This window comes from Varanus komodoensis, unplaced genomic scaffold, assembly GCF_004798865.1.
Source record: "Varanus komodoensis strain SLA01 unplaced genomic scaffold, ASM479886v1 scaffold32, whole genome shotgun sequence".
In the NCBI taxonomy this organism is placed as follows: Eukaryota; Metazoa; Chordata; class Lepidosauria; order Squamata; family Varanidae; genus Varanus; species Varanus komodoensis.
In genome coordinates this window covers 374737-384325 of record NW_025335798.1, presented here as the reverse complement: position 1 = coordinate 384325, position 9589 = coordinate 374737, and the positions used below count along the sequence as shown (strand labels likewise).

Below are 9589 nucleotides of genomic sequence, written 5' to 3'. Positions count from 1 at the left end.
GACTGTCTGGCAACAGTGACACACACATTGGTCACTTCCCGATTAGACTTCTGTAACGTGCTGTATGTGGGGCTGCCCTTGAAGACAGTCTGGATACTTCAATTGATGCAGAATAGAGCTGCCAGGTTGCTGAAGGGGACTGGGCGTTGTTCTCATATAACTCCAGTCCTCCGTCAGCTCCACTGGCTCCCCATTGAAGTCCGGGCCCAATTCAAGGTGCTGGTTATCACCTGCAAAGCCCTGAATGGCTTAGGTCCTGGTTACCTAAAGGAGCACCTGCGTCCATATATGCCCTTCCACCCCTTAAGATCGGCAGCAGAGGCCCTTCTCCAGGAACCCTCCGTGAATGATATTAGGAGGGTGAGTACTCGGAGGAGGGCTTTCTCTGCGGTGGCACCCAACCTATGGAATGCGCTCCCCAGAGAGGTCCGCCTGGCACCGCCAAGACCTTTTTATTTAAACGCTATATTAATTGTTAAGGTTTATTTGTTGATTTTAAACTGACCAGGTTGTTTCCACTATTTTATGTATTTTATTTATTCTAAGGTTTTTTTTTGTATTTTTATGCGGGATTTTAATGATTGTAAGCTGCCCCGAGGCTTATGTGAAAGGGGCAGCATATAAGCTGTCTAAATAAATAAAATAAATTTAAAAAAAACCAACTGTCTTAACAACGGCCTTAGTTGTCCTGAGAATAGAGAAACCTTACACCATGAAGCTTCCTGCATTCATTACTGAGAAGCACTACCTAACATCCTGTATAACTGACTATAAAACTGAGGACAGTGTTGAGTTGCCATATTCAGTCCTGACATGCTTTTAAGGGCAGCCTAAGTACTGGGTGCATGAAGTCTGGCATCTATTGGGTGTCATTGCTTTAACTATTTTGGAAAAGCTTGCACAAAATGACAGTGATTTTTATAGGTTTATCATCAGTCAGAATGGTTAAACTATTAAGGGGGAGATACATCTGGGCTTGGATTGCGATAACGGGGAGGAGCCCAGGGCTGGTACAGTGGCAGGAAGCAGGGGGAATATTAGAGAAAGTGGGGCAGAGACCAAATAGCAAAGTGGTGGCACACAGTGAGGATGGTTTGTTTCTTTAGCAGTCAGTGACTAGGTTCAGATGACATGCTAAGCCATCGGAGGTGGGCTGACTTAGCATGTTATGCGAACTTACCCTGCTTTCTGAAGGATGGGTTCATAAGCTACCCCAAGTAGCCATGGCCAGTAGTGTGGCTTAGGGAATTAGCCACAGTCAGGCCAAAGGGCTAGAGAGCCCTGTGGTCAAAGTGGCCGAAAACGTTTGCCCCTCTGGCCAAGCGACTTAGCTGCTGACAGCCAACAAAGGGCCAAAGCAGCACTTTGGGCTGTGGTGCCTTTCTCTCATGATCCTACTGATGCCTGCATGGAGGCGGATGGATGGGATTGCTCATGAGCAATCTCATTCTCCTCCCAACATTGGCGGGAGTACAGGGGAAAGCCACCAGGTTTCCCCATGTGCTGCCCCCTCAGACCTCATCTGGGGACTGGGGAAGTGGCCAGCCACTCAGTCTCCCTTCCTTGAGAGGAAGCGGGGCCAAGCAGCTGGATAGCACCAGCAGCTGCAGCACTGCTGATGGGCAAGAAGAAGCCACTCTGCTTTCCTTCCTCCACTGGGCAGAGGATGAAACGGAGCAGAGGCCATCTCCTGCCGCCTTGGTGACTGGTAGAGCTCCACCAGGAGGAGGAGGCCTGCAGAGTGGGCAAAGGACATGGGGAAAGGGCCTCCTTTCCATCACTTTGGCCAAGACAGGGCAGGTGGTGCTGCTGCCAGTGCCTGCCACCTTCTGGAAAGGGATGCACCTTCTCACTCAGGCTGCTGTGACCCCCATGGCGGGGGGGGGGGTCATTGGGCAGAGGGTGTGAGCAGCTGGTACAACAGGAGGGGGATGGGCATCTGCTGCTTGCATGCCCTGCTCTGGGTTCCCCACCTTGTGCTCCTGCCTCTTCTGGGAGAGTGGGGACACTTGCCAGTAATGCTGCTCTGCTGGCATTGCAGGGACATGAGGCAGCAAAGCGGATGACAGCTGCCCCAAGTGCCCGCTTTCTCCACATATTATCCTGTCCCACTGTTTCCCCAGGGTATCCCCCCCCCCCCGATACCGGCAGGAGAGCTGGGGGAGGGGGGAGAGATGGTGCCTGAGGACCCCTGCTTTGTCGGATCATTATCTGGCACTGTTGTCCCCCACTAATGAAACTGTAAGGCGGGGTTGTTTGTTTGAATGCCTTAGCATTACGTTTAATTTGGTCCCCACGAGAGCTCAGGATAAGGAATTTCCGTTCTTTCGCACTGAGCTCCTTGGGACAGTCTTGGCGAGCCGCCAAGCTCCACTCTATCAGTAGGCAAGCAGCCGCAGACGCAAGACTAGAAATGTGATTTATTTTTATTTTATTTTATTTCCCATGGCTTGTGCATCCAAGCTAGAGCAAAGGAACAATCATGATAACGAAGAAAAATGTTTGAAAGGAACGAATAAAGGAAAGTTGTCTCCTCCAATTAGGCGGTTTCAGTTTTGGAGATGCGGCACCGATAATTTATCGTACCCAAATAAGAGCTTGGAAGGCATGCCTAATCCAGGAAGCATTTCGCGGAGAGCGCCTCTGTGGGTCGCCCGCAAAGCGAAAGCAGAGCTGCCATTGGCTGCCGCAGAGCGACAAGCGCAGCTCCTTAGCCCGGAGCGGGACGAAGGCTGGCGGATCGGCAGCGCCCCAGCGCAAGCCGCTTCCCCAGCGCGGGACCCCGGGCGGTGCGGCGCCGCTTGTGGCGGCCACACGCGACGGAGCTCCTGCGACTCGGGGGCATTTATTCCGGGTTGGCCTCCCGCCGCCTCCGCAGGCCAGAGTGGCTCAGCGCCCCAAGGCGCTCTTCATTTTTTAAATTGTTTGTCAGGTATTAGGACAAAGGGGCGTGCACGGAACTATCCGGTGACTGGGCAAGAGAGAGGAACTCCTGGGTCATCGTGGAACAAGGCGGAAGCACTGCGCGGGCGGGGAAGCTGGCCAGCAGGATCCGACTCCCAAAGAACGAGCACCGACTCAGAGGGGTACAAGGCGGGGTGTTGTTTCTGATCCAGGCTCCCCGGGTTACCTGGGAGGGTTAGAAATAACTGAGGGTAGGGATCCTCGAGTATGTTTTCGACAACTGAAGGAGTGTCAGTTCCCACACTCTCTACAGGGGTGCAGAGGGAAGCAAGAGGCCAGATTAGAGTCTGAGGGGCTTTCTGCCTGCTCTCTGACCAGGGAATACTCTCCTACATAGAGGAAAGATAATGAACTGCCCCGGGATCTTTCAGGAGCAAGAAACAGTCCTGGCAAATGCAAATGAATTTATGAAGGAAGCAGGACTTTTGAGCATGTGAAGAATGCTTTCCCATCCCTATTATTAAATGTTGGGCACAAAGCTCTGCAAGTGTAGACAGAAAAAAAAAAGCCTATAGGGACAAAGTAGGAGTTGCAAGCCTTTTTTGTCTACACTTGAAGAGCACTGTGCTTTGAGGCAGATTAAGGTGTTTGGGGTTAGAATTTATGGGAAGAGTATGCCATCAAAGTAGGGATGTATCCCAGGACCTCTCTGTTGAGTTGATAGGGTAATTTGGGTAGGTGGTGGGACCTGAGCAGAGGGGTCTGGCAAGGCAGAGCTGAAACCACAAAACTGGCAGCTTGCCTGAAAGACTCTTTCTCTTCCTGTTTATCTGGAGTATCTGTAAATGCTTTCTGGCATCACAGGGAGCCATGGGCAGGAGGAGGCTCATCACAGACAGCTTCCAAGTGGTGAAGAAGAGAAAAAGGGGAAATAAGAAAGTACAGGAGGGTCAGAGCCCGCCCCTTGGTGAGTACTAATGAAGTGCTTGGATAAAGTGTCCTGACTAAGCTCATATCTTTCTGTTTCCCTGCTGTTAATCAAAATAGGAATACAGTTTGGAAATTATAGGTAGGAGAATAAGCCAATGCCTCGTTTGAGTGGCAGCACAAGACCTTGGCTCTTACAGGCCTAGCTCAGTAGTTGACCCATGTGAACATTACACATTACTCATCTCCAAAGTTGCTTGTAGGTTTTGTATTAGTAAATCATCAACAGTGATTAATGTGCTTACTGCTTGATGAGTAAAATTAAGTGTGTACACTGCAGGTATTATACCAGCAATAAGCCCTGGTGAGAGAATATATGCAGCCATGTTCCTTTGGAGAAAATAGGGTCTGACTACTTTGTTTCTTCTCACCCATCTTCCTCATGACAGTTAATCAGCTCTGCAATAGTAGTGATGATACCGGTGGCCTCTGCATTTTTCAGGGGTTCCGTGCACACAAAGCAGATGAGAGCATTTGGTGATGAAGTTGCCGCATTTTCATGGTGGAAGAGGGAGCAACATTTTGGAGTAGGGAGGATGTGGTGGCTGTGGCTAAATTCCTTATTCCTCACTTAATACATGGGGAAATCTCAATCTCAGTCCCTCTCTCTCTCTCTCTCTCTCTCTCTCTCTCTCTCTCTCTCTGCATGCACCTTAGTCTCAGGGTTATTGTAAAAATGAACAGTATCTCTGAAAATAAGCCATACAATATAAATCCAATGCAAAAATGCAGAAGGTACCTCCCTTCTGTATTTTACATGAAGAATGTCACAATCAGCAAGGAAGTTAATGCTATTCTAGCCCTGTTTGTGAGTTCTTTGTTATATGGGAACAAATGTAGATGAAAAATGCAGAAAAACATGGCCATGGCTATTTGGATTAGCAAACAGGCCAGAGGAAATAATAACACTGGTTAAGGCGTGTTGTTAATGCCATCCTAGGCACACAGTTCAGACAAGGGAAACTTGTCAATGCCGCTGACAGGGTGATGTGAATCCATTTATCTCTCATCAGATAAAGTGATAGTTCAAGCAGAGTGTCTCCCACAAGATGCTGCACAGCCAGAAGAGCTGGAGCTGCTGAAACAGTTTGACCTCAGCTGGAAATATGGCCCCTGCACAGGTAAGAACTTACAGCCTTTTATTTATTAAATTTCTGTCTGGCCCTTTAGGCAAGACAACTCTTTGGCTACTGAGTACAAGCAAGCCTGACAGCACTGCAAATAATATATTATTTGAATAGAGAGGTCTGCCTGGCGCCGTCGTTATTTGTTTTTCGGCGCCAGGCGAAGACCTTTTTATTTAAGCGGCATTTTAAATGTTAATATTATTGAATTTTATCTGGCCAGGGTGGCTTATTGTATATTGTATTTTTGTATTTTAATGTAATGTTTATATTTTTAAGATTATAATTATTTTAATTTATTGTTGTAAGCCGCCCCGAGGCTTTGGCGAATGGGACGGCATAAAAATGTTTTAATAAATAAATAATAAATAAATATTTGCCCTGCCCCACTCTTGCCTACCTCCATGCTGAATTTTTTATTGCAAGTTAAGGACGGGAACCCTGTAATGCGCAATGCACACTGGTCATGCCAGAGAAATAACAGTAGCAGCAGGAAAGGGAGAGTCCCAGGGTTTCTCAGCTGCCGTAGTGCCTCACCTAATAGGAATCTGATGGGGAAGCATTGCTGCTAACACTCCACCTTTAAGCACACACTTCACTTTGCTGACAGGAATCACCCGCTTGCAGCGCTGGGAGAGAGCAGACTCGTTGGGTCTTGGCCCTCCTGCTGCAGTGCAGGAGCTGTTGCTGAAGTACAACCGTGACCCAGTTGTTACACACAGGTTAGTAGAAACATCCTGCCCCCCTCTCTCCACTGCCCTCCCCGCCAATGAATGAACTTACTAAAGTAGAGCAACCAGTGTGAAAAGGCAAGACTAGTGAGATTACATTGAGATACAACAATGTTAGGAAATGTTACTGGCTGAAACCGAACCCAACTGTTAATCTCAATTGTAAGAATGAGCAGTGACTTCATCTAAAGCAGTACGACTCAACCCGAAGTGGAACAAATGCAGATATAAGGGGAGCACAAAGGAAATCCACCAGATATCTTCAGGGATTGAAAGAGGCAAGGGTACATTCATAAGGGATTAGTCAGGTTCCCTTTGTTTGGTGTTCATGCCAGAAACTATGGTAGAAACCTTAATGGTCACTTCATGATAGACAGTCCTAGTGGCAAGCATTCCCATGGATTGCCAGCAAATTTACAGAGATACTAGGATCTTGGCAGATGGACACACAAGTATATCATGACTTTGCTTCACTCTTTGGCTGTGATTCCAACCCACTGCATTTATCAGAGCCCTGTTTGATGCGTAAAGGAGTACTGAAGCCTTTTTGTCACCATGTAACAGTAGTATGAATGAATATTCATAGCTGCTCACTCATAAAGCTCGGAGTAGCTGACATGAGCTTCCCAGGGGTCTCCCATCCAGGCATGGAAGAACTCCTGCCTCCTTTGCTGCATCATTGCCATAGCGGCAGGCACTCCCAGAACAAGCAGCACCCAGCTTTAACAGAGTGATGGAAGTTTCAAAGAGGACAAAAGATTCAAATGGGAGTGCAGATAAATTCAGCAAGAGTTATTCCCATTTCTCTTCCTCTATTTCCCTTCTGGGTGATCATTCCTGCCCCCCCCCCCCCCCCACCATCTCCTTCTCTCTGGCCTGGAGCTTGCCTTGAAAGCTGAGAGCCGTGGGACAGTCAGGCTCCGGATGGATCATTTGCTTAAGTTGACCATAAAATTGCATCTGCTCCGAGACCGCCATTGTGGCGCTGGAAGGAGCCTGGCCTATTCCAGCTGTTTGGCACAAGGGTGGAGAGGAACGTAAGATGCCAAGGCAGCGTCTCCCGGAAAATAACCATGCTCCAAATTCCTCCCTTGCAGCCTGTGGCATGAATACTCCCTCTGAGAAGAGCAACTGGTGGTACCTCAGGCTGAGAAGGAGCCCCTGCTGCTTTGGCTCTCTGAATAACTCCTTCATTCCTACAGCGGACGCTGCGTGGTGGTGGGAGGTCAGAGCCCTGGAAGGTGGCCAAGGCTCCCAGCGGGTCCCCAGTCATGGTTCTGGCCTCAGCCTGCCTGCAGCCAGCCTGGGGCTCCTACCAGGAGGGGCTTCTGCCACTTGGATCAAAGAGGAACGGCGTCTCAGGGAGCGAGCACCGAGGAGGCCCAGGCCAAGTGGCTGCCGGTTTGCTGTGCTGAAACACAAACCAAGCTGAATAGCTCTTGATGTCGTGCTTGATGTGGCATTTCGTTCCTTTTTCATATGGTATTTTAAGACTTGCTTGATTTTTGTAATAATTATTGGCAGTGATGTAGCCAAGGGATGAAGATGACAATAATTAAGTTTGTCCAGGGTGTCAAACCAACTTGAAGGAAGGAAAATGCCTTCCTAGGCCAGATGAGGTTGATGGGTATCACTCCATCCTCCACCAACATACTACTCACATCTGTGTTGTCTTTCTTTATACCAAGAGGGAGCTGCTTTCCGTCTCTCTCTCGGCGTGGAGAAGAGGACCACGCTCCCTTGGAGATACAGGGTTCTTGGCTTTGTGCAGTATGTGCACCACACAAGGACTTAACCAGCACTGGAAAGAGTGTTAGCTTGCTCTGGAGTTGGCTTTGTGCACTCTGCGTATCTGGAGGATATTCCTCCTCTTGGAGGAACCCAAGAAACCTCTGCTGGCCTCATGTGGAACTTCCATGAAAGAGACTGGGGCTGCGGGGTGGGGTTTCCACATCTGTTACCAAAATACACCAGGAAAATCAGTACATGCTCTAAAATGCACATTTCCCGCTCACTTCTCCACCTAACCCTTAGAAATAACAAGGAATTGAAACCAGTTTCAGTTCCCCTCCTGTCATTTATTTCTAGTTCACAAACCAATTCAGTGCAATCTTATTTACCAAGCTTCCTAGCAGTTGCACCACATAAGCCATATGAGAATGTCCTGGAAGTGAGGCTGAACTTTCTAGCTTTAAACACTACTACAGAGCAGGGGCAAATTCAAATGGGTTGGAATGGCAAAGTCCCCCAGGAGATGCAAAGAATTTTCTAATCATAAGCAAAAGTGCTACCAGTAACTTGCCTACCAAAATTCCTTCACCAGCACCCCAAATAATATTCCCATCACCATGGGCCTTAGCATTTCCTGCCGTTTTCTAGTGTCTTAGCCTATATGCCACTCCTTATCTCCGAAATCCTCACAGCTCAAAACAAGTGCCCTTCTACCTCGAATAATAGATGCCTGGTGTGCCCGGTGTCTTTTTACACTATCCATAGATCATCATCACTGTGCATTCTACATTCTCTGCTAGCTTCAAATGCTGTCAGATTTGCACATTTCACACTCTGCCACACACTCATGTGCTCAGTTTTGAGGCATTCATTAGCAGCTAGGAGTGTCTTTATGCTTCCAGGACAGCTACTCAGAAGCAAATGTGGGCTTCTCTAATAGTCTGGATTTTGTGTTAAATGTGTTGCCTGTTATACTGAATTGTGCTTTCTTGAATCTTAACTTGCTTAGAAACCAATTTCAAATACTATCAGCATACTACATAGAAGGCTGAATTGTTACCTACTAGGTGGCCTTCTTCAAGCAGTTTCTCAGCAGGTCTTTCATTAGATTATGCACAAAACCTTTAAAAATTCCCTTCATGTTCTTATATCCATTTGACACATTCAGCATTTCTCCTTGCAGTAACATTATTCTTTTTATGATGAAAGGCTTCTTCAGTTTTCCAGATAATTGGTCATTTTATGGATTCAGATACATAAATATACCCTTTAAGGATAACCAATACTTACTTATTCAAAGTCTGTAACCTACCTTTCCAACCAAAGGTGGAAAGAAACAAGATTTTATTAATGGAAATCATAAAGGATAAACTTTTGGAAATGGTATCTTGTGTCTTATTGAAATAATTTGCCAGAGTCTGGACTTCAACCCAGGCTGTATTATAAATGCCATTTTCTATTCCTAGTTCATAACTTACCACATCTGGAAAGAAGTGATACCTCTAGATAGCACCAAATGTATGGAAATGAGAACATATAATAGAACTTTTCATCCATTGAGAATATTCAGTACAGAAGTAGACAGGAGCCAAACAGCTCAGGGATTTTTGCAGTAATCCCTGCAGTAGGCAGTATTGCTTCCAAGGCCAACAGAAATGACATCAAGCCAACCTCACCTTTTAAAACTTGGCAAGTTAAAATCTCAGACTCAAAATTTAAGATTTGCCACTGGCCTGAGCTAGGGAAAACTTCACTATCCCACCTATCTTCCTGCTCTTTTGTTACTTTTGTTAGCTATATATACCTTGCCTTTTTTCCTCTTGCAAAGATCCTACAGCATCTTACATGGTGTTGCTCTGCTCCATTTTATCTTCACTGCTTCTTTGTGAGGTGGGTTAGACTGTGAGTGACTGGCCCAAAGTCTCCCAATGAGCTTAATGATTGAGAGGGGCCTAGAACCTGAAACTCCCAAGTCTCAGTCAGACCAAGCACTACATCCCACTGGTTCTTGAAGTTATACGCAATTTTAACTTTACAGCAATTATTCCACAACTGTAAAGGTCAAACCCACCATCTTATCAGTTTGTACTCTGCACAAAATTGCTTTCAACA

At 46.9% G+C, this 9589-nt stretch overlaps 1 protein-coding gene across 3 annotated transcripts; it reads left to right on the top strand.

The window, feature by feature from the left end:
* The first annotated feature begins 2775 nt into the window (after window positions 1-2775).
* On the top strand, window positions 2776-8863 carry POLD4 (DNA polymerase delta 4, accessory subunit). Of its 3 annotated transcripts, XM_044438170.1 has the most exons (5): window positions 2779-3086; window positions 3741-3871; window positions 4905-5012; window positions 5626-5737; window positions 6844-8863. In XM_044438170.1, the coding sequence occupies exons 2-5, from the start codon at window positions 3775-3777 to the stop codon at window positions 6866-6868; spliced, it is 342 nt and encodes a 113-aa protein (XP_044294105.1). In that variant the 5' UTR covers window positions 2779-3086; window positions 3741-3774; the 3' UTR covers window positions 6869-8863. The 3 variants fall into 3 exon arrangements, with proteins under 3 accessions (XP_044294104.1, XP_044294105.1, XP_044294103.1); XM_044438169.1 differs by lacking the exon at window positions 5626-5737 and having other exon boundaries at window positions 2776-3086; XM_044438168.1 differs by lacking the exon at window positions 5626-5737 and having other exon boundaries at window positions 2955-3086; window positions 3769-3871.
* Window positions 8864-9589: the final 726 nt, after the last annotated feature.